The 25174-nt window shown below is 37.6% G+C and overlaps 1 protein-coding gene across 4 annotated transcripts; it reads left to right on the top strand.

Moving 5' to 3' along the window:
• Nucleotides 1-2457: 2457 nt before the first annotated feature.
• Nucleotides 2458-24302, top strand: ZNF507 (zinc finger protein 507). 4 transcript variants are annotated; one of them, XM_086758146.1, is made up of 7 exons: nucleotides 2458-2487; nucleotides 5945-8049; nucleotides 9222-9327; nucleotides 14452-14566; nucleotides 16989-17093; nucleotides 20023-20157; nucleotides 20289-24302. In XM_086758146.1, the coding sequence occupies exons 2-7, from the start codon at nucleotides 5950-5952 to the stop codon at nucleotides 20647-20649; spliced, it is 2922 nt and encodes a 973-aa protein (XP_086614272.1). In that variant the 5' UTR covers nucleotides 2458-2487; nucleotides 5945-5949; the 3' UTR covers nucleotides 20650-24302. The 4 variants fall into 4 exon arrangements, with proteins under 4 accessions (XP_086614272.1, XP_086614275.1, XP_086614273.1 ...); XM_086758147.1 differs by lacking the exon at nucleotides 2458-2487 and adding an exon at nucleotides 2504-2529; XM_086758148.1 differs by lacking the exon at nucleotides 2458-2487 and adding an exon at nucleotides 2543-2603.
• Nucleotides 24303-25174: the final 872 nt, after the last annotated feature.

The raw sequence follows: 25174 nt of genomic DNA, 5'->3' as shown, positions 1-25174 counted from the left end.
TTTCTGCAGTTCCAAAAGAGATTATATTGTGAATAAACATTATATGTCAATCCTGCATAAATGTTATGATAAAGTTAAGGAACTATGAGTGATTACACACTAATAAGCAAAAGCCAGCCAAAAAGAATGAGAAAAATAAGTCCAGGCTTATGTGTTGCAGTTAGTCTATAAAGATGATAGGAAAATTCCTGGTTGCCAACAGTGTTGCAATGCTACTGCAAATTTGACTTTTTTTATGGTGGATCTACCTCACGATAAAGTCTAAACTCCAAGCTGCCAAGATCTAAAACTTAAGTGAAATATAAAATAAAAAACTACTTCTTCACATGCCATTCAAAGTGCTCACATAGTACTCTTGTTCACCATTCACCCAGGAAGAGATGTACAAGCCAAGGCCTCTGTTCCAACCCGTGCTCCATGCAGGATTCATTTCTGTTGTACCTTGAGCTATGAAGCAGTTTATTTAATCTCCACTCAGGAGATGCAGGGACCTAATTTCTTTAATACACTGCAATAATGTGAAAATTATAAAGCTTTTGGAATGGTTTTGGAACAGCCAGGCAGGAAAGTATAGAAAACTCATGAGCTAAATTGAATTTTTTATTGACAACTATATAACTCATTGCTGTACAGGTCATTAATGAAAATAAGTCTAATCATTAATCTTGATGACTGAAAAGAGTTTGAGACTGAGGCCACAAAGAATAAACAGACAACTTATAGGCAAGTTACTACACGCAGATTTCTCTTATTTTAAAAGCTTACACAAAACAGTGTGTATACTTTGCATGTATTTACTTCAAGACAGCATCTTTGCTGATGTAGCTCTAAATTTAGTTGGTGTTTCTAGACTATGCATTAGTCTTTTAAATTAAGCTTATAATGTTTACCATAAAACTCATGCCACTGACATTCTGAACATATTTACAGTAATAACGAAGCAATTTTGTATAAACTTTTACAAAAACATCAACATTCTGAACATATTATGCTCAATACAAGTGTTTCATCTCTACCACTCTGGGATTGTTGCTTTCTCCAAATTTCATTTGGTTTCATTTCTCCTTCAACTTGAAAGCAATGAAAATGAAAAATAAGAAAAGAACTTTGTGAATTAAGAAGCCTTTCAAATTAATGTAAAAGTGTAAAATCTATACCTGTTTTTGTTGTACAATCATACTTACATGGATAATGAAATCCTTAACTTACTCCAGCTTTAATTACAACAGAGAGGAATAACAGAGTATATGGAGACCATTACTCATTATCAACCCAGTGTTTTTAATCCAGACACATCAGATCCTAGCGTATTTTGATTGGGTAAAGGAGGGTGAGAGTTCTGTATCTACAACAGTAATTAAATCCAGATAACTGGTTAATTAAACTATGACAAATACAGAAGTGCAAACTATGCTTTTAAAGGAACAGGGTCCATGGAAAATGATCAACTTTCTTTGAAAGGGCTACATTTAACAGGGCAGGAAAAGCTGAAACAAGCTGCTATTATTATTACTACTACTACTACTACTACTACTACATTTGACATTATGACTGACTATGCAGCTTCATTTTTTTTAATGAAACATTTCAGTAGGGGTTAAGAAGATAGGTTGTATCCTTGCATTTTCTCCACAGCAATTTATTTAAAAAAAAAAAATCTTACCAAAGTTATCTTAGCAAATCACAGACTGTAAGATGAGGTTTGAAGTGTCTTAAAACTTCACATAATTAAACAGAGGTGCATAATTCAAGGATTTGCATTTTAGACACAAAATCTGGGAGTTCTTGTGTTGGTTTTGTTTTAACTGTGGATGTTTATAATTTGAAAACTCTGCTAAAAGAAAACACCTTTTGGGAGACTATACAATTTCTTGAAGCGCATCGTGCTGCCCGCTTGGCCCTGGGAACTGGAATATTGGGGAATTCCTGACTGAAAAAGGCAAGAAGCCAGAAGATCACCCGAGTGCAGGAGCTGCAAAGTAAAGAGAGATTATTTTGAGACTTGGAAGAAAACCACCAGCTCAGCCGCACTGGGCCGTCATGAGCGGCTGTGCACTGCTGTTGGGTCTCCGCGCGGAGTGGAGATTGGAGTTAGGGCGATCAACCTGTCGATGGAGCCGCCTGCACCAGTACCGCCCTCGCCGGAGGCCGGCGGCAGCGCTCTCTGGACAGGGCGGGCGGGGCGCAGCCGCCCCGGGACACGGCTCCATCGCGCCTTAGGGACGGAGCCAGCGTGGAGGCCAGGGGCCGGCGGCGGGGTGACAGCCCCGCACCGGGACAGCCCCAGCGGCCCGGGTGCCTGGCGCCACGGGCCCTGCGGCAGCCGGCAGGGACGGGGCGCGGCCACGACAGGGCCCGCGCTCGTCGCCGTGGCAACGGCGAGGAGGCGGCGGCGCGGAGCAGCGTCCACCCGCCGGTCACCTGACCCGAACCCGGCGGTCACGTGATACGGTCTCCATCGTCGCCATCTTGAAGCGGTGGCCGGGGGTGAGGAAAAAAAAATTTTTTTCTTTCTTCATTTAAACCCAGGTAAAAAGCAGAGCGGGCCCGCGGCGCCGCCGGGGTGAGCAGGCGGCGGCCCGGCGGCGGCGGTCGGCCGGCAGGTAGGGCGCGAGGGGCGGCGGCAGGCTGGCGGGCAGGCCCCGGGGCGGCGCGCCGCAGCCCATGTGCGGAGCCGCGGGCGGCTGCGGGTCCCGGCGGAGCTTTCCCTGGGCCGGGCCCGGGCCGCGGCCGCATTCCTCCCCTACCCTCCTCACCTCACCTCACCGCATCGCATCTCATCCCCGGCGGGCCAGCTCCCTGCGGCTCGGCCGCCGGAGCGGCGGGCGCTGCTCCTCGCCCACCCCGTGGCACCGGGCCCGCTGCTTGAGGGCCGCGCCGGCGGCACCTGCGCGCTGTAAAGCGGCACCGCCCGGGGAGGGGCCGCAGGTGCGGGGGCGGGCGGCGAGGAGCGGGGACGGGACGGGACCGGGACGGGACCCTGCAGGAGGGAGTCGCGGGTCCGCGGCCGGACGCCCCCGCACCGCAGTCCCGGGGCAGGGGCTCCGCTGTCCGCGGGCGCGTTGGCAGCGCGGAGCTCCCGCTGGTGAAGTTTCCCTGCCCTGGGGAGCCGCGATGTGATCAGACCGGCCTCTCCGAGTTGGATTGTTGTACAAAGCGGTGGCTGGCTTTTCCTAGAGCCGGAGGCATCGCACCCTGTCTGCGCCGCGCCGCTCGAGTGGGTGTTTGACACGGGTGGAAGGGGCAGCTCCAGCGCACAGGCTTTTTTCTCTGGTCTGGATCTTCCCCTTCGGCCCGTTTGTCACCCCAGACCCCGCACTGTAATGACTGTGGGGGCTGCGCAAAGGGGACGTGCTGGCAGAGCCGATTGCCAGACTAAAGTTTTATGTCGTGGGAGATTGAATCATCATTGTGCTTAGTGAAAGCCATGTAGTTGTTAAAGTCCGATATTTATGCACTGTTCTGAAAACCAAAGTCTGCAGCAGTAAGCACTGCACTCACTATAAACAGAGAATGCCTGACATACAGATATAGCAGAGTTACCCGTCGGACAGCTTGCATCGGCCGCAGGCATCCCCACTCAGTACATTGGAGCTGCTCTCTCTGTTAGCATTTCTGAGACAGCGGTAGTATATAGCAGCATATTTCTTTTGTGGTCCATCTGAGACCTTTCCTCTTAGTTTCTATGCTGCTTTCAGATGAAAAAGGTAGGGGAAATATTTGCCTATTTAGCATTACTTCCAAAGTTTTAAAAGTACCAAGTATAACTTTAAGTAGTGCCATGTGCTTAGAATTTTCCTTAACTCCTTCTCAAATTGAAAATATTTCAAGTAGGCATCATTCCTTTCAGGACTTCGTGTAATGTTATATCTGCTTTCAGGGGAAAAAGCATGTTTGTTTACTTTTCACAATGTTTTTTAAATACATTACAGCCAGCATGAAACAAACAGCAAACTATTTTTGCATAACTAAATAATAACCTTAAACTTATTTTAAATTAATATATAATTGGAGATGTTACATGAAAAGCGTATAATTTTTCCTAGCCACATAGACAAGAGTTAGTCATTCCATATACTGAGTCAAACAGATAATAGAAATTGAAGCAGAAAATGCAAATCGAGACATCTGCTGGTTTATATTTAAAAAGTTAAATGATTGGATGTTTCAGTTTAATAGTAACTCTGTGGATACATACATTGATTCCTATTAAAAAGACAATACTGAATTTGAATTAAATAAGCAGGCTCTTACATAAAATGATAGTTTTTTCTGTTTTAAATATGTTCATCTTTTAATTTCTACCTCTTACAATTGATCTACCATTGCAGTGCAGTATTGATATTTTTTAATCTCTTTACATAGATCCAGCTAAAGGCACAAGGCCTTAAGAAGCTTAGTTTTCTAGTTATCATGGATCCACTACCCTATGGCTTTATTTGTATTTTACTAATTTTTCAATTTTAATGTAGATTTTAGCCGTTACCGAGTACATATTCTTCAAACTAACACTGAAAAATAGTAACATTGAAGAGAGTAATCTTGTCTTTCTTAATGATTCAGAATTGACAAATATTGCTGCATTTGCAACTTGAAAAATTTGACATAAGCATATGAAGTGTGAATGATACTGACATTGCTTATAGTGATAGTTCTGATGATAACCTGAATTGTAAGTTGAGTGGCAAATAAAGGTAACTTGAGTAGTTCTGCCCAGAATTTTTCTGTAGTAGGAAAGGGGCACCACTGAACCCAGTCTCATATGTCTGTTCATTATATTCCTGTATGATAAATCCACAAGTAGAAAAGCGTGGATTTCATGGGTCTTTAGGACCAGTTCTGGGAGTTCTGGTTTGGCCTATGTTTCTTTCTTGAAAAAAAAAAAAAATGCACATGAAAGAACTTAGGATATATTTTCAAGGATGACTGATAAATATCTGGTGTCTCTTTATGTTCTAGATTTTATATATAGTATATAAAAATACATGTTGTGGCTAAAATATATGTGTGTGTTTATATATAGTGGAACTTGGATAGGTTATTTTTAGACGTTTTTTCAGAAGTAAACATCACTGTTAGACTTTTTGTCTGACTCCTCCACTCCTCACCCCACAGCTTTGCCCACATCACAAAGTATGTTTTCGTGTAAATTTATACGTATTGGCTTGTAATTTAACCTCCAACAGTACCACATTATTGCCTGTGGTTTATGGTTAGATATATTTAAAGGAAGTGTAAGTGGAAATAGTTATTCCCTCAAAATAGAAAAAAAATTACTTTAGTACCAATTGATTTTCCCTACAATTAAGGAATTGTAGAAAAAGCTACAATTAGTAGCTTTTCTAGAAAATTACATTTATAGTAAGAAGTATGATTTGACATTTGGATGGTCTTTAATACAGTCATAGCTAAATGACTAATGAAAGTAAATACCAGAATTACTTTATTTTCTTAACATTTCAAGGGGGGAAAAAAAAGCTTATTTTTTAAATTGTGCTGTTGCAAATTGTCATTGCTTTAGGAGACATCAGTGTATGTTAGGAATACATTTTCATATCATATTGTGGCTTTTAAACATAAATATGCCAGTTACTATTGATTGGTATATTTAAGTGTCTAGCATTCAGATGTATAGTCCTTGTAAAGAAAAAGAAAAAGCTGTAACAATGCTAATGAGCTTATACTTGAAAAATATTTATCTTGCCCTTGTACAACTTGGAGGCAGGCTATCATAGGCTCTCTTGAAATGATTCCCTCCAGCTGTATTGAATAGCATCTACTCTATCCACTAAACGTCCTCAAAGTCTTTGGCTACGAAGTTTTTATTAAATCAGTGGCATTAGGCTTCATATTTAGTAGAGGGAGAAATCTAAATAGTACTGGGTTGTATTTTTAATATTGTGCATCTATAAATTTGAATTTTTTATAAAACCCTGTCTCCTAGGTATTATGGAAGAAGGAAGCAGTGTTGCGGTATTGATGCCAAATATCGGGGAACAGGAAGCTGTGCTGATTTCCGAAACAGTCGTTGGCCCAACGCTGCAGAACAGCGAAGATCAGAGAAAATGTAAAACTGATCCACTAATCCATGTTATCCAGAAACTAAGCAAAATAGTTGAAAGTGAGAAGTCACAAAGATGCCTTTTAATAGGGAAAAAACGTTCCCATCCTAATGCTTCTGCACAGTCATTTGATGCAGATGATCTTTGTGAAATCCCAGCTAAAGCAATTGAACTATCTGTTATTGCTACTAAAAAGACTGAAGAGTTACAAGCAGATTATTTTGTGACTGAATGTCTTCCACAAAGCAAAAAAAAGGTGACGTGCTACCAGTGTAGTCTATGTAAATTTCTGTCACCTTCTCTGTTAACACTACAAGAACATATAAAACAACATGGGCAGAAAAATGAAGTGATATTAATGTGCTCAGAATGTCGTTTTTCTTCCAAAAGCCAAGAAGAACTGGAATCCCACTTCCAAAGTTACCATGAGAAAGTGCAGCAATGTGTAAATGTCACAAGTTCATTTTTGCAAGGGCCAGTGGAAGGCAGTGTCAAAACAGGGACTAATCAAACAGGAAATCTGGAATGTAAAGATGTAACTCAGTCTACTCGTATGCCTGAAATGGGTAGGGGAAAATGGTATACTTATGAGCAGTATGGCATGTACAGGTGTTTAATTTGCCGGTACACCTGTGGTCAGCAAAGAATGTTGAAAACTCATGCTTGGAAACATGCAGGTGAGGTTGACTGCTCCTATCCGATCTTTGAGGAAGAAAATGAAACTACCAACTTGTCAGAGACAGTTGTAACTCACACACCTCACAGCGTGGATACAGTTGTTCTTTCTGTGGAAAACAGTGAACTTGATATCCATAGTGAACCTTCTCTTCAACTTCAGATTTGCAATTCTGAAGAGCTGTCGTGTAAATCACCGGTAGGAACAAATGTGAAAGAGGAAGAGATGTTAAATCAGTCTGTAGTGCATTCTCCTACTACAGAGGTTTTAGAGGAGACTGTATCAGATACAGAACAGGATAATATGATAACTGATAGCCTACTTTCATCAGCACAGAAAATAATCAGTTGTAGTCCAAATAAAAAGGGTCACGTTAATGTAATAGTAGAGCGTTTGCCAGGTGCTGAAGAAAGTGTCTTACAAAAGCCTTTCTTGATGAACACTGACATTGAAACAGAAAAAAAATTAATCTCAGAGGAGTCCCATGTTAACTGTGAAGAACCTGATGAAGTTTATCGTTCACATGAAATTCAAGAAGTAATAATAGGATGGAATAATACCGAGAAGAAAGATAATGAATTAAGCTGTAATAAAAATGTAACAACTGATGAAAATGTGCCTCCTGCACGAAGAAGGACAAATTCAGAGTCTTTACGACTGCACTCATTAGCTGCAGAGGCTCTTGTTACGATGCCTATCAGAGCTGCAGAGCTAACAAGGTCTAGCTTCAGGACTCTGACTGGAGAAGATGTCGTCGATGCAGGTGCAGGACAAGGAGAAGCTGATGGCTCGTGCATGGCTCATTCTAAAGTGGTATCCTCACTTAAGAATCCTTCAGAGGAGTTTAGTGGCTTAAACCCAAGTGAATGTGCAATAGTTGAGATACAGAAAGAAAGGCCAGAGTTATCAGAAGCACCAATTAAGATGGGCATCAGTATGTCACTACTCACTGTCATTGAAAAACTAAAGGAGAGGACAGATCAGAATGCTTCTGATGATGACATTTTGAAAGAATTGCAAGACAACGCACAATGCCAAAATGCAAATGATGCAAATATTCCTGGAAGTAACCTAGTCGAATATATACCTAATGTAGACCGACCCTACCGCTGCCGCCTCTGCCATTATAGCAGTGGTAATAAGGGCTACATAAAGCAACACTTGAGAGTCCATCGTCAGAGGCAGCCGTACCAGTGCCCTATCTGCGAACACATTGCTGACAACAGTAAGGATTTAGAGAGCCACATGATCAACCACTGCAAAACAAGAATGTATCAGTGCAAGCAATGTGAAGAATCCTTTCATTATAAGGTAAAGTTCATTCCTGTGCCTGTCTGTAATAACTAAATAACCTATTTTGCTACTTTTTAAATAACTGGTGATCCCGCTTTCTAACTTAATTCAGTCTGACGTCCTGGCTTTATTGTCATTACAGTTGGGGATTATTGCCAGCAGCACTTTCCAAATATACAGTTCAGCTATAATTATTCTGCTTTACCCACTGAAATAAACTTGCTTCCTCACCTAAGTTATTTTCCTGAGAACCATCTTATGGACGTATTAATATCATGTTGCTTTTCTGCCCACATGTAGCAACTACAGGAAGAAATGGAAGCATCAGAGAACTTAATAGTTGGAACTTTAAAAGAATGCTCAAACATGCCTGCTAGTTGTGAATGTGTGCAAAAGTAGTCATGGCATTTGGGGGTAACATGAGACACTTTTAAGCAGAAATTATTTTCTTTTTTCCTCCGTTGTTGTGTTGGTCTGGATGTTCTGCAGAGCTTAGATCTGAAAAATGACACACCAGAGCAGAATAACATACTTCTGCCATTTTTATAATCGCTATTTTAAGCATTAGTGCTGGTGAGTGTGTTCCTATGTACTCAATTCAGTACTCAGGAATACAGAAAAGATGTCATCAGTATCTAGCTGTACGGCTGAAACTCTTGCAGGCAATGGTAGTGCAAATTTTCGCATGTTTACTGTTGTTTAGTCCTAGTTTGAGACAATGTACGGGTGGGATGGCAACAGGCTGTCTCTCCCATCTCTTCCCTAAGCAAGTAGAAACAGGAACAACATATTCTTAAGTCACTATGTAATATGAAAACTGAGTCAATTTTCACGGAAGCCGTCCTCTAACCTTTAATCCAACACTGCTTTTGGAGTATAATACTTTTGGAGGAAGAACTGTTTGCTACTTGTCTATGGGAATGAGGGAAGAAATTTATTTTCTAAATAAACACAAATTCTGTAATCCTGTCAGTCACTCTCATCAATCCTTTATGTTATTAATTAACGTTATTTACTTTGCTTTGTTTCTAGTAAAATTACCTGAGGGATAAACTGTATATATGTTAATATACATTTTATAACAGTTGTCATTAAAACTTAAGTAACCATGTCACAAATGACTGGAATATTTGAAGTGACCAGTGTGTGTTTGTAGTGAGTATTTAAACATCGGAAATTGTTTTTTTCAGAGCCAACTGCGAAATCATGAAAGAGAACAACACAGTCTTCCAGATATCTTTTCAACAGCTACACCTAACAAACTAATAGTTTCCAATGAGGTAGATGAAAGAGAAGGTACTGTTTATATTTACACTTGGAATTTCAAGTCACTCATAACATTACTTCTGTGTGCTGTATTTGTATAAAACTGGTTTTAAGATCTTGTTCATGCTGAAATGTTTTCATGCCTGTTCCTAACTTTAAATGTATGTTCTTTGCATTGTGCAAAATTTACCATAGTCAGTTTTGACATACTTTACTGACATTTATTGGTAGGTAAGACATTTTTAGCCCCTATAATGGGACCTTGTATTTCTTCTAATGAAAAACAACTGGTATGAAGTATTACTTTGATTTTTTCAGAAAAAAAGAAATAATTTTTTCCTTCCTTCAGTGACTACAGTATTTTCCAAGTCACCTACAGTAAAAGAGAAAAAAAAGCAAGCTTTTTTTTTAAACTCAGTGTGGTATTGTACTTTGCTGTCAGCATGTACATACAATACCGTCCATTCTGTGATTAGAAATTTCTGTTTAATTATGGTAATGTCCAAAATGAGTAATTTGTTTTAGCCCTAGAAAAGCAATCATAAGGCATTCTAAAAATGCAACCTGTATCTGTAATAGTTGTCAGGGTAACAGTAGGTATGCATTTTCTAAATGTTTGTTTAATTGTGTATCTGCTTATAATTTAATAGTGTTAGTTTTAAAAACAACAACAACAGAAACCCCAAACTCTTGATGTCTAAAGGTAGTAAAACTGGAGAAAAATAGCGAAATTTTGAAGTTTACAAGAAAATGTGGTCTTAAAATCCTGGAGGCCCAATATTTATTATTGCAATTTGAATACATCCTCTTCTCTGGTGAGTTAGTTATTGAAAATTTTTACAGCATTTTTGTTCTGAAGGCCAGAATGTAATCATTAGTATTTTGCAATTTTAGAACACTGGGGAAAAACACTAGTAATTATATCACCTCTGAACAACTGTGGGCTGAAGTATTTCCATTTTGTGCAAATAGCTCTTTTCTGTCCTAACTATGGTCTCTTGTTTGTTTAGATAGCAAAATATGCACTGTAATAGTACTTAGATTGCAGTTGAAATTTCTGGGTTCTACTCTCATCTCTACAGCTGATCAGTGAGCGGGAAAGTAATCATTGAAACTGATGCAACTACTTGTGAAAAAAAGGTACTAACCAGCATGAGCCAGGGTGGACAGCTCGAACTATTAATCATAGAATCATAGAGTGGTTTGGGTTGGAAGGGACCTTTAAGGTCCATCCAGTCCAACCCCCCTGCAAGGAGCCGGGACATCCCCAACCAGATCAGGTTGCTCAGAGCCCCGTCCAGCCTGGCCTTGAATGTTTCCAGGGGTGGGGCATCCACCACCTCTCTGGGCAACCTGTACCAGTGTTCCACCACCCTCAGTGTAAAGAAAGAATTCCTAGTATCTAATCTGAATTAATGGCTTGTCTAAAGCAACGTGGTACGTGTCAGAATAGACTGAGATCCTTAACTCTTGACTTCAGTTCTCTTAGCTCACGCTGCCTCTTTTTCTGGTTTTCAGTATACGAGTTAGAAATGTAAAAGTTAATTACCTTATCAGCCACAGGTAAAATGACCCTTCCCAGCTCCTTTTTGCCCTGATCAATGCAGAAGGCATTTAAATTCAGGAAGTTGATCTGTAGTGCTTATTACATCCCTAAGACCTCAGCCTGAGAGAGCCATCTGAAGGCAGAGGAAGGCAGGAAAAAGGCTAGGGAGGGTCTGCTGGTAGTGGGAACGTTTCCCATTAGGTAGTGGGGTTTTTTCTTCAGAAGAAATAGCGTAAATATTTTAAATGGAAGTGATAGGAAATAAAACATTTTTATTTTAGTTTGTTACAAATATCTCTGAGCATAACTTGGACTATTACTTCTGTTTTGTTTGTTTCAAACCAATGTTTTTAAAGATGTCATGATACAGGAATAACTAATTACCTTGCAATGCCTGAAACATGTCAAATTTGGGGGAACACTGTACCTTTTGAGTTAAAGTCCTGTTAAGGTGGCTGAAAATCAAGATGCCTATCTGCTTTTGGAAATAGTATGTTTTAATGAGGTGGTTTTAAGGTTTACATGCTGATCTTGTAACTTAACTTCCCTGAAAGAGGAGACCCTGTTCGAGAAAACTGCCTGCTTTCCATTTAATTACTTTAGAGATTTTTTTTCCAAAATATTTTTGCTCATTATTATCTTATAAAGTGTTACAGCCATACACTTTAATTGAGTGTTTACCCCACATGAAATTTAGTAATGTGACTTGCATGAAAACAGTTCTCCTTTTAAACTTTTATTAACTCATACTGTGGAATGCTTAAATTATTTCAGAACCAATTTATAATCAAATTGCAACACCACTGCAGTACAGCAAACTCTTGTCAAACAGATGTCATCCCTATAAAGCGACACAAAACAAAGAAGTTTATGGCATAGCATCTGTTTATGTGAAAGATGCCTGAGCTGGAACAGTTTCATTTCTTGTTTATGAAATAGTTAGTCCTAAAAGTCTCTTTATTCATCATGGTTGTACAATAAATTAAAAGGGAGCATTATGACACTGGATATGATCAGATTGTAAATGTCTATTAATGAAGGAATAGGGTAATAAGCAGCATTAAAGGAGCACCTGTTACTGCTGCTAGAACAAAGATCTGTCATTTCCACGTTCGCTTTTAAGAGACCTGATATCCTCCATCCAGAAAGCAAAAAAGGCCCCAAACCCGCAAGAAATAAGCCAGTGGAGGGAGTGGGGGATACAACTGCTATTTTGCAACAGTGAGAGATTATATCATGTATTAGAATTTATGTCCATTTTGTTGAAGGAATAAATATAAAGTAGTGATTGGTATAAATAATTGCTCCTAAGTGTGTGCTGCGGGGTGGTTGGCCACTTACAACTATGCAATAGGAAATATGTTTGCATAACGCTTTGAAAGTCTCATTAGATACTGTTTGTTTTATGCTGCCTGCCCAATAAAATACCAAATTCGTAGCAGAAAATACATTGGAAGCAGTTTATTCTAAAGCTGCAGAATTGAGGATGGAAAACTCATTCAAGTAGAGCATGCAATAGCTTAACCTTCACACAACCCCTGCCCTCCCGCAGATCTGCAGCCCAGTGAGTGTCTTTGTGTTCATTTGAGGTCTTCTACATAAGTGTGCATTCATAAAGGAATAATTGTAGAAATATAAAATCCAAAGTCTCCAAGTATATAGTTAAGGTTGTTTTGATAATTTACATTAAAGAAAAAAAGCCCTAATCAATTTTACTGTATAAGCATACTGCAGGAAAAAATCTGATCTATTCTGCTTTAAGGTTGACTTGCAAAAAGTGCATGTTATATATCACTTCCATATTATTTTTAATAAGAATGTTACAAGAGTGAGCACTGTGTCATGTTTTAAAGTAAAAAAATATAAAATATTTTTTCTGTTATCTTGGTACACACAGCGTTATTCAAATTTTATTTCAGACTGTCTTTGTATTCAGATTGCTATTTTATTTTGTATGACATACTATATATTCTTCAGAATAACCCTCTGGGGTTATCAACCCTATGTCATTCCTTTGTGTCTTGAACCAAAAGTCCTGACTTTTGGAGTGAAAGTTTAATTAGTGGGAATTTTCCTTTACTGTTTAAGTAAGCTGTTTGACTGTATCCCTCAGAATAATATATCTAAAACTTTTTTTGACACAATTCAGTGCCCATCTGTGGAAAAAAAAAAAATCTAAGTGAAAAACTGAACTTCCATTTTGGATAACTTGTCCTACTAGTTTATTCTGCAATGTCTCCTTAAGAGAGTTTTACCGTAAAGATTCATAATTGTTGCTTTGATAATTAAAAGTTTCAGTCTGGGTTACTGGAGTCCAGTATCATCAAGAGGAGACTCCAAAACAAAATTATCTTTACAAAATCTGTTCGCTGTTTTGGACTTAGGAGATGGAACTTCTGTTTTCAAGATAAACTCTACAGTTCCTCCTGAGTTCAGTCTCCTTGTCTCATTCCTCTCTTCTTTTACTAAAAAGAATGGGTTGACTGTTCAGCCAGATAGTAAGAATTTGGTGTAAAGATAAAATGGACTTGAGCACCTTACTTGCACTTGGAGAAAAAAAAAAAAAAAGTAGAATTACTTAACCGAGTGAAGAGGTTAGATGCAGAAAGAAAACCGTTTGATGTTAGTTTGATGTTTCTTTTGGCAGTAGTGCTGATTTAAGCAGCTCCAACCTTGGTGTTCCTTCGTGTTTCTGCTGTTCCCTCATATGGGGAGGGCATGAAGGCTGCATGGTAGGCTGGAATGGGAAAATGACCTGCATAAAAAATATCATCCATCTTCCCAAATGTTAATATTTTAACCCAAATCAGTTCCATTATTCAGTGAAGGAGCAGGAATAGGGCTGGTTAAGTCTGCACACTTACATCTCAAAAATATTCAAACTGCACTTGAGGGCACACATTTTCCTATGTTAAATTAGTCATTAGCCTTTGTCTCTGTGACCATTAATTTTTCAAGAGTCTCGTTCATTCTGGAAAGAAAAAGAATGGGGTTTGTTACAATTGCATTTCAGTAATTTGGAGAAGTTCCAAATTATCTCTTAACACATCTGGTAGGTATCTATTTTTTTAATCATCTCAGATCCTTCTCAAAGTGTGAGTGTATGTGAATGATAAAGAGGATTTAGATGCTTCAGGAGACCTTTTGCTTTTCTTTTCTGTTTGCCGGTTTGAAACTTGTCCTTTCTCAATGCCCATCTTTTCCTGTAATTTGATTTGATCCATTCTGCAAAGCAGTGGAACGGCTCAGTTCGGCAGTTCCCACATTTTATCACCTTTTGCTGTAACGCAGGCTTTTAACCCAACTGCAGGAAGAAGAACAGTGTCTGCATAGAGAGAAAGAATGTATTTTCCTAAAATTTCAATAATTCCAGTAAATGGTAGGATGAATTCAGAACAGCATAGTAAATAAACTGTACCTTTTTTATCTTGATGTCCATTGCCAGTTCACTCTAGATACTTCAAAGTATTAAATATTTATAGATATTTAAAAGTATTACTTTAAAATGTTAATTCCTGTTCCGTAATTCAGTTGTGCTGAAATTATCAACTGTGAACTCCTTACAATGCTGAATGCAACTCTAAAATATTGGATTTTGTTTCATATAGGAAATAAGTCTTCAGTTCAGAAACTGTATAGATGTGATGTGTGTGACTACACAAGCACAACTTACGTTGGGGTACGAAATCACAGGCGAATTCATAACTCCGATAAGCCATATAGGTGAGTGTCTCAATTACTGCTCCGCTAATGCCACGTGCCTCGTTGATTTGTTTTAACTACAAAGGTTACTTAATTGTTCATGCAATTTCGAAGGTACTGTTAAAGAATTTCAATTATGTAATTTTACTGCAAATTTGAAGGAGCCACACTTGCTGGTTGACTCAAACTATATAATTAAGATTTGCTAACTTTTCCAGGATACATCTTTTGCTGTAGCAATCTACTGCTTGTTTTCAGTTTGAGGCATTCAGAAGTGGAAAGGGAAATAACTACATTGGAATACTGAACTTTGGCCAGTAGTAATAATATATTTCTCGAACCCCTTGCACACTTAAGTTCATTTCGGATTTGCTTTATTGCAAAGTGTTCTCCGTTGTCATATTGCTACTTCGGCTTCTACAGAGCGTGGCAAAATTCTGCCCTTTGCCTTGTCGCCAATCCCCTCATCTTTTTAACAGGTTTCAAACAATATTAACACTAGTAGGATATTAATTAACAATATTAATGAATTAATTAACTAATTAATGAATTCATTGACAATGTTAACATACTTAGGATTAGATTTTATAACTTTTCTACAGGGATGTTACATGGGTTTCTATAGAAAGTTTGATATGTAAAATCACACATCATACTAGAGCTCAGGTCCCCAGCAGAAGACTAAATCATGCATTTTTCAATTGGTTGCCCCATAAATTCCTGCAAATTCAATCTGTGCTTATTCAGTGTGGATCTCTGTCCCTCTCTAGTGGCTAGAAAATAGATCTGAGTTAATACAATTTTTGAGCTAATACACTTCTGTCTTTTTAATACGAGTTCTGGAAACTCAGCACCATCAAATGCTGAGCTCAGCCAGGGACTTTCGCTTTTGGATAAACAAACCAAGAAAACATGTTGTGTTTTGATTTGTGCGTTATAATGATATCCCGTAACAATTAGAAAAATTTGCAAAATGTTTGCTCAGACAGCAATTGTGGACTACAAATAGATTTTATTTTTTCTCCTCAGATTCTTCCCTATTACTGTTATTTGTTACTCAGTGGGGTTGGAACAGCAGATACTGTAGAGTGTCTTGTATATCGTAGTTTTCTGAATTGGTGTTAGCCAGCCTGTTTGATTTAGGAACCTTTGAAAATGTTCCACTGGTGATACAGACTGCTGCATACAAAATTTAACCCTACTGATCTGGCTTGCTTTTCTTATTATTTTTTCATAAACTCCTTAGACAAATCTGCAGACCTGCTAGGATACTTAAGCTATAGCCTAAAAACCATAAAGATACAGTATTTATGGTATTTCTCCTTCTGAAACATGTATTCCTCAAGCCTTTCATAGTATCAGATAGCAACATACTATATTGCTGCCATTTTTATAGCTGTAAACATATTTTATTATTTGTTTAACAAAAGTGGCTGGAAATTAAACTGTATAGCCTCCAATAATGCATTTTTGTAGATTTGATACCTTCTGGATTTTAATACAGCACATTTAAGTCCTTTCAAAAAGAAAGTGAGTAATCCTGGGTTGTGTCCTGCAGTCTCAAACTGTTTCACACTATAGACCAGACTTAGTAAACATTGTACATTTTACTATTTCAAATAAAGAAACAACTGGAGTCCTAATGAATACACAGAGTTTTAGCTGAGCTTAATGGCTTCTGTTTGAATATGTTACATACAGGAAGCTTGTGCGGTAGTATATTGATATCTATGAATAGCATAATATTTTGTGTAATACTTTGGGATCTAAATCCATGGATCTAAATCTAGATCCTGGTTTAGGTATTGTTTTTATACAAAGATATTATGACAGAAGTAAAAAAAAATAAAAATTTAGACAGCATGATGTGACACACTTGTCTTGGTGCACTTGAATCTAAGTGTGTTAATCTTGTCCCTGACTCCTATTTCAGATACAATGCTCTGAAACTTAGACATTTTATTACTAAGTAGTTAGATTGGCATTTAAAATGTCATGAGAAACATAGCTGTTGCATTCTTGAGGAGCAAGACTCACTTCTAAATACACTATGTCTCCTGTAACTCTTAAGGTCATATTCTGCCTTTGCATAACTTAGCCAAGCAACTTGCACCAGGGCTGCATCCATTCAAGTACATCCACATCTCGTGTATGCTTTGTGATGCTTACCAACTTCAGTAGAGGTGCACAACATAGAGATGTCAGGCAGGAACATAATCCACATGCCTAGTGATTCTTGCTCAAAGGTGTAGGCTTTTTTTGGGCTGCAAAAGATTCCCGTGGTCCTTAAATTGAAAGTTAATGTCATCACTTGGACTTCTGCAAATATTTTTAGCCTTTACTGTAGTCTTTCCAGGTCCCTTTGCTTTCTCATAGATTTTTATTTCTGGAATAGTGTTAGCAGTTAATTGTCAGATTAGTTTACTTGTTGTTGTCTCTTTAGATGTCGAGTATGTGACTTCGCCACCACAAATATGAATAGCTTGAAATGCCATATGAGGCGCCACCCCCAGGAGCATCAGGCAGTGCAGCTAATGGAACAGTACAAGTATGTAACAGTTCTAATTTGGCAAAAAGCTGTGATAGTAGTGAATTTCTTGTGTTAAGATACAAAGCAGAGTTCAGATTCTATTCCTTTCCCTCTTAGATTTGTTCTTTGTTCCAGTGACTTTTTTGAGAGAGAGAAAAAGAGATTTGATGTAGCATTCCCATTCAAGGCTAGCTTGTTAAACATGTCCATGACCTCCCTCTGGTACAGGGTTCAGCTTTTTATTTCCAGAATGGGGTGGTTGCATATAAACTGCCTATTGCAAGTAGGTTTTGGACTGTGTTAGTTACCAAAGCATGCCTGGGATCATTTGGGAGAATGCATGTGCTAAAACCATGCCAGAGGCACTTCTAACATTTAACATTATAGATTGTTAAATTCCAGTACCCAGGAATGTTCTCTGGCTTTGTTTGATATCCTAGTCTAGGCACAGCCTTTGCATATACGCATTAGAATCCGGATTGGCATCACTGCCCTGGTTAACAATTAGCATGAGCAGTCACGTTTAAGTGATGAGTGTCCTTTATAGCCTGTCCATAGAGATGGGTGTTTTATGTATATAGATGAGAGAAAGTTGGCACAAATATGTGCAATTGTTTACTACTAATTTGCAACAAAAAATAAAAGCTGGGAAGGGAAAGAAAATCAGGAATACATTTCTTAGTGGAAGGTTTTAAAGGCAACAGGGAGAATGCAAATAAAGCACATTCATGTAAGAGTTTCTTCTCAAGAAAATATGCTTATACAACTTCAGAGTCCTTCCACTGCATTTTTTTGCCCAAAATGTTCCTAGTAGCATTAAATTCTATTTGCTCTGCTGTCATACTTTGTACAGTATTGCTGAGTACTCCTAGTATTACCAAAGATTACTGAAAACCTCCACACTTTGGTCCCTGTGTCCCCAAGGAAATAGTCTATCAAAAGCTGCAAGATAATTCTTTCCTCAGTAGATCAATTTAGGATATACTTGAACACTGAAGTTTAATAATTCAGCATAGGTCAACCAGTAGGGCACATCATGCTATAGAATTGAAAGGGTTCTACTGCTAAACTCAGAGGTAAATCATTTTGTTTCTCTGGGAATGTCTTGCATATACTGTAATTATACATTATGTATATGATCGTAAAGCGTCGTGCATCAGGCTAAACGCTGTTGAGTTTCTGTGTCTTTGATTTGAACTGTATGCTAAAGCAGTCAGCAGCATTTGGCTCATGATATTGTTCTCAGCAAAGTAAATCTGATTAGTAAATCATCTGAGTAAATTAATGTACTTCAAAAAATGAGATTAATTAAAAGGGATTAAAAACAAACACTGACCTGTTGTTTCATTCACTGTTACCAACACACTGACCAAGCTATGTCTGTGGCGCAGAAAAATCATACATATGATAAAACTAGTGGAATACATGTGCATATAGAATGGAATTAAGAGTACTTGTTGATTTTTACAAATTCCAAATCAAGTGAGCTAGAAGGACATGCTTGTTTTTCCCTAGCAGGACAGAATTATCTTGCTACATAAGCAAGGTAATGTACCATGCCTTCACCTAACTTGTGAGATTTTTGCTGTTCTCCCTTAATCTTCTGCTGAGCAGAAATAGTTTCCTATATATGATTATTTGCAAGGCATTTAAGGACGATATCCTACTGTCATTAAGATAATTGGTAAAGCTTTACTGAATTGTAGCATATAACACAGTTTTATGTAGGCCTTCTCGTGTTTCCAAGTTATATTTCTGAAAAGGTCTTCAAGAATTACAGAAAGTGTAACATACTAGGATCCCATTGCTTGAGCAGAAAACATCTTACTCTCACTGAGGAATGAGATAGATTGAGATGCATTCCTAGCTATAATTTAATTAGAACAAGGTCACCTTTGATTAATCCTGGTCTTTTCCATGTGATTTGAGAAACTGCAGACTTCCAAAGTAGCAAATAGCTAAGCAGAGTATCTTCCTCATCCAGATGACAAGGAGCTACATTGTCTTTACCGTGAGTGCTGTTTGGCTTTGGAGTGATGTCGTGCAGTATCATCCCCTTCATGCTGAGATGACTAATTTATCGTCTTAGAAAACACTTGTAAAAAAAACCTCCTCTGTTGTATGTTCATGTACGAAGAAAAGTCCTGTGGGATTTGATAAGTCTTGGGTTATTCGTGTCTGTAAATATACACTACATCTCTGTGTAAATAGGATTTGCTGTTCAAGGTTTTGTTCTTTACTGTATGAGACAGTGTTTTATAGGGAAATAGAAAATTTACTCTTGTGGTACCTGAGCTGATGGAAAATGCTAGGGACAAAGTTGTCACCTGTCTGAATCTCGATCTGTGAATGTATTCAAAATCTGACTGGACACTGTCTTCAGCAACCTGCTGTAGCTCACCCTGCCTGAGCAGGTGGATTGGACAAGGTGATCTCAAGAGGTTCTTTCCAACTTGAACAATTCTGTGATCTTTAAATAAACTAATATATGCTACACCAGGAAAGACTTAATTAGTTTAATTAAAATTATCAGTGCTCTGACACAGCCCCTGCTTGGTTCAGAGCAATGGCAAAGTGAGCTCACTAGCTGCCTGCCAGATACCACACCGATGTACTCCATGTTTCTGCAGTCATCAGAACTATTGCATTTTTTTCAGTGTTTAAACCCTTTTAACAGGCCAGACAGTTAAGATTTTAATTGAGTTGTTTAAGAAGTCAGAAGAAGCAAACTTAAAAATTCTCAGACCCTACAAATAGTCTTACATTTCAGGATGAAACTTTGCAAACTAACTTGACCTAGTTATGAAACTGAAAAGGGAGACAGAAGAGGATTGACATGTATCTCCCTGTTCACTTACCCATCTGGAAGAACTAATCCATTAATGAAGTAATAAAATTTAACTTCTAAATGTTTCTCTTTTTCCTTCTCTACTTTTTTTTTCCCCAGATGTTCTCTGTGTGGATATGTATGTAGCCATCCTCCATCCCTGAAGTCCCACATGTGGAAACATGCAAGTGATCAAAATTACAACTATGAACAAGTGAACAAGGCTATTAATGATGCAATTTCGCAAAGCAGCAGGTATGTCTGACTTACTTTCAAGCCCTATCATCTAGAATTTTCAAAGGACCCAACTCTGATCCAAAATAAAGTGCCTGTCAAAAAACAACTGTACGTTTTTATATTTGTTTGGGTTTTTTTTATTATTTCAGGTTTCAAGGACAGCTTCCTGACAAAACCTTATTAGAAGGCACAGATGAAAGTGTACCTATACTAGGAAGTTCAGACAACTTGGTGTCTTTTACAGAGTCTACTAACCAGACTACGAATGAAATGTCAGGTTCTGATGAAAATGAAAAACCTAACTTGGTGAATACCTCATGCAGTTTAGAAAAGAACTCCACTCTACCCCATCTTGGCACAGAATACTGTGTTCTTCTCTTCTGCTGCTGCATTTGTGGTTTTGAGTCTACCAACAAAGAAAATCTGCTGGATCATATGAAAGAACATGAGGGTGAAATCATAAACATAATTCTAAATAAGGACCACAGCACAACTCAAAGCACAAACTAGGTGAAGCAGTAAGTTAAAGAGAGTGTTTTCTCGAGTGAATATTTTCTTTCTTTCCTAATTTTTGCCTGAGAAACTTGCTAAAGAGAAGAATTGCAAGCAAAACTTGATTTCCCATCCTGAGTCCTTGTTTCAGCAGTACAGTATTTTAACCAGAGACCGATTAATCATTGAAACGATAAATATAAGGAGTGGGGAATAGAACGATCCATTTTAATCTGTTCTTTCTCTATATGGTGCCAAGAATGTAGGACTGTTGGATTTTTTTTTTTCTTTTATTGTCAGGTACTAGTCAGTAATAGTGCGTTAGTACAGTACATTAAAACCCAAAGGTATGAAAACTTTGTATCAATTAAAAAGCTTTTTTCTTCTTCCATCTTTTTTGAAACTGGCAACAGACCTGGTAAAATTTTTACAATACGATCTCATAAACCCCACTGCCTGGATTCTGGAAGGTAGGGAGACGGGAGATGGGTGAGGGCATGTGTGTGCTTGAATGCTTGCATAGGCGTTTCATTTTTCCCAATCTGTTTTTAAGGCCTTATGAACTCCAAGTCCTTCAACAAAGACTGCTCTCCTTTCTATCGATTTAGAGCAGCAGGCGCTGAGGAGCCTAGAAGCATTTAGCTAGTAACTATTTGTCTGATTGTATCCTGACTGAAAAACTGCTATCTTTTGAATTGGTAATGTATAAAAGATCCTTTATAATAATAACCTGCTGTTTTGTAATGGTTTTCTTGACACATTCAGCAGAACTGTTTAAAAAAAAAAAAAAGCTTATCATATATCACTTAATTTGTGGTGAATACTTTACAGTATGTATGAGCAATGTTTTTTAATGAGAACAAGATATTAACAGTAATTACCACAAAGAGATGTACGTTAAACCTATGTAGATTGCTAAAGATGTGGGTGAGCACAAAGTGGGATTTTGAGAAATGCCTACGTGCTTTGGAGTTCTTTGAAATCCCACTGGCTGTCTAAATTTTCCATTTGTCTGACAGAGCTGTAACTGCAGAAGTATTTCACTGAAAGATAGAGTAATCTTCCTGTAGAAAATAATATTTTTTTTAAAAAAGGCAAACAATATTTTAAGCAAAAACTGTATCCAGTCACTTGTAGGATAAATTTTACTAATACATATAATATGGATTCATAAAGGGAATTAGGGATTACTTTGTTTTCTGAGAAACACATAGAAATCTCTTTAAAGCTTTTAGCTTCTAAAATTACAGTGGGTTAGTGGGGTAGGGTTGGAGGTATTTTTTTTACAGTTACAGCAGTTTGCAGTAGAAGACATTCAGCTATGTATCAGTTTGGAATGTTATTATACTGGCTAATTACCTGGCAACTTTGTTGCAGTTATGTATAAAGCTGGCTACTTAAATTGTTTGAAATATATGATTCAATCAAGTGAAGTAGTAACATTTCCAAAGAAGCCCTTTAGCAGCTAGATTTAAAGTTTCTAGTTCAGGCATGTATTTCTGCTTTTAATGAATGGCAGACGCACAGAAACATGCCTAGTTCCTGACATGGGGATAGAGTTACCTGAGTTTTAGTAGCTCATTACTTAAAAAATTACTTACTCTTAGAAAAACAGTGTTTTATGGTTACTTTATTTATACATTTCTGCTAGCAGAAATAAGCTACCACTGTAAACCTAAGAACGTGGCATATGCAGTGTACGGTCTATTGCGCTGTCGCTGACTAGAAGTGGCAAACAGGAAAAGAAAACAGCAAGTCTTGTTCAGCTTTACAAAGCAGCACAAAACCTGAAAGCCAGGGTAAAGGCACTAAGATTCCAAGTACATTTGATGATAAGTTTTCAAGTGATTTCCTCAATTTGACTTGTTGTTTTGGGTTAAATATCTATTATTTTGTTTATAAGTTAGATAGCAAAAAGTACACATTTTACTTTAAAAATTGTTCAGGATATAATGTCAAAGCATTCTTGTGTCAGATTTTTAAGATAATTTAAATACAAATGTTAAATAAGTATACATTATTTTCAGTTAAAAGTTATTTTTCATATTCCTACAGATGGATTTTACATTTGAAAAACATGATTTATTTACATGATCTCAAATTCAATTAGAGATAGTAAACTTTTAATGGGATATTAATGCTGTCTTGTTGACACCGATATTTTACCTTCAACGTAGAATTCATGTGAAAGTAGTACATTATCTGGAATATATCTCAACTTTCTCATTCAGAGATCCCATTTGTTGAAAAAAGTAAAGGTACAACAAGATCCATCGTAATGCTAAACTACCAGTCAGCATTCACAGAAACAAGTATTTTGCCACGTTGTTATTTCTGTGTAAAGGGATTATTATTTTAAAGTTACCCAGCTAGTGAAAGATAAAAATGTGAAAAACTTGCATGCATAAGCTAAGAAGGAGATGGCAGTGAACCAAGACTTAAAAAGCAAGTAACCTTGAGTCAAAATTAACAATATTGGCGTATGTGCAGGGCACGCTTGCAGCATTCAGTATAATGCACCAGGACTCATTGTAATGGGATTAGTGCAGGATGCATCTATTCAGTTTTCCTTGCCATTTCACTGCTTTTTTCTTTTTGACCTCATCTTCCTATAAAACAGTAGAAAGTTAGTTGCCTCTAAAATCCATTATCAATCCTAACAAATGCCAACAAATAATTATTTCCCATATGCACAGAGATTTTTATTTTTTATAAACTGTCTCCATGCTGCTTGCCATTAGTTACCCACTCTCAATCCCCATGGACTTTATCAGAAGTTCTGCATGTGAAGTAATCATAGTTTTTCTGAAAGCAAATTATTTCTCAGGTTATCTGCTTTAGAAAGTGTATGGTTGGCTTGGTTGCATGTTATGTAAGGGTTTCTAAGCACATTTCAAAGTCACCAACACTGCGGTCTTCCCCTTTCTTTAAGCTTTTAAAATATTTTTGGATCTTCTATCACAGCACTATCAGATGACCGGCTATTCACTTGCTGTTTGTTTAATTTAGATTTTATTCTGTGATATGAACTGTAACTTGCAGCTTTATTTCAAATGCCTGTACTTCTACTAAAGAGAGAACTTCATTCATACTAGACTATACTGATAAATAGGTGCATATTTCATCTTTCCAATTTATGGTTGGCCTGGAAAAATAGAGTGGAATTCAGTCAGAGTTATTGTATTTTCCTCCTTCAGAAGCACTTATTTAATCATTTTTTTAAATGTACAGTTGGTGCTCAAAGTAACATTTAAAATATATTTAATAGAAATTTACATTTGCATTTGATATTCATGGACATGGGTACATGTATTTTTTTAAGAAAAGGTATTGTAACACTATGGCACTGCTTTTATAGCCAAAGTATAAAAAAATTAAAAAACTGACATGTAAAGACTGCAGTTAATTCTGATACTGTATCTTATTAAATAGGATTACTTTCATTTTATAAAATTATCCAGCACATTAAGCTGCATGCCTTAAGCTCTCTCTAGGATTGTGTTCCTGATGGACAACTCTTTGGAACTATGAAGCGAAGTCTGTAGTACTACTTTAACTACCTTCTGAAATACTGTACAATGTTAGAATAATTTATTTTGCTTTACAGGAGTTTGTCACTTATTGACTTTAATATTGTATTTTGGTAATAAACTTTTTTGTTAAACACTTTAGTCACTTTTATTTGACCTGTATGAAATACGAATATGGAAAATTCAAACAATGAACCAGTGTTTATAGAGAGCTGGGAATCTGTTTAAATCAAGATGTATTTTAAATACTTTACTGCTATTTCTCACTCTTGTATCAAGTTATTACAGTTTTAGTAATGTCAGCACAAGTTTTCTAAAAAGAAACTATACTAATGAAATCTGAGACTGTTTAGTCAAAATACTTGCGCGTGCAGCGATGGTGGGACAATGCTGAAGGACAGAACTGCGCTTTCAAAATTCATAATTAATCTAGTGGGAATTTTTTCCCTAATTTCAATGGAGCGAAAGCCTTATACAGCTTTTTTCAGGTAAGTGACCGACTCTTGTTTATCCATCATATAAGCTAAAGTATATCTTGCAACCTAATTTTAAATATCCAGCATATTTCTTGGCCTTGCTGGAGCTTTTCTTCCCATCTTTTTCAGGAAAAAAAAAAAAAAAAAAAAGCAGCCAAGGCTAACTCAGTTGCTATTTCTGGCCAAGGAGAGAAAAGAGAAAGTACCACCAGAGTACCATTGCTGGTGTTCTCATGGTTTATATTTACGTAAACAGGCTCTCTTATTTCATTTTGTTGTTACTATTATGGCCCTGGGCCAAATACGTTGAAGTAAAAAAAAGCTGGAACTACAAATGGGTTTAGATGCAATGGTACAGAATGCTGTGTCATGCAGCTTTTTCACATTTCACAAAACCTGTGGAAAAAAAGTCTGTGTAGCATCCAGATATTATCTTATTCACTGGGCTAAAATACCTTGCTCACTTCAGCTTAATAAAGTAGGAGAGCCTCGTAAGAAGCTACTTCCCTCCATAAATAACCTGGTGGTGTGTGATCC

The sequence above is a fragment of the Chlamydotis macqueenii genome, chromosome 13 (genome assembly GCF_036417535.1).
Source record: "Chlamydotis macqueenii isolate bChlMac1 chromosome 13, bChlMac1.mat, whole genome shotgun sequence".
Classification (NCBI taxonomy): domain Eukaryota; kingdom Metazoa; phylum Chordata; class Aves; order Otidiformes; family Otididae; genus Chlamydotis; species Chlamydotis macqueenii.
Note: the sequence above shows the minus strand (reverse complement) of the source record. Positions and strands in the feature narration are given on the sequence as shown.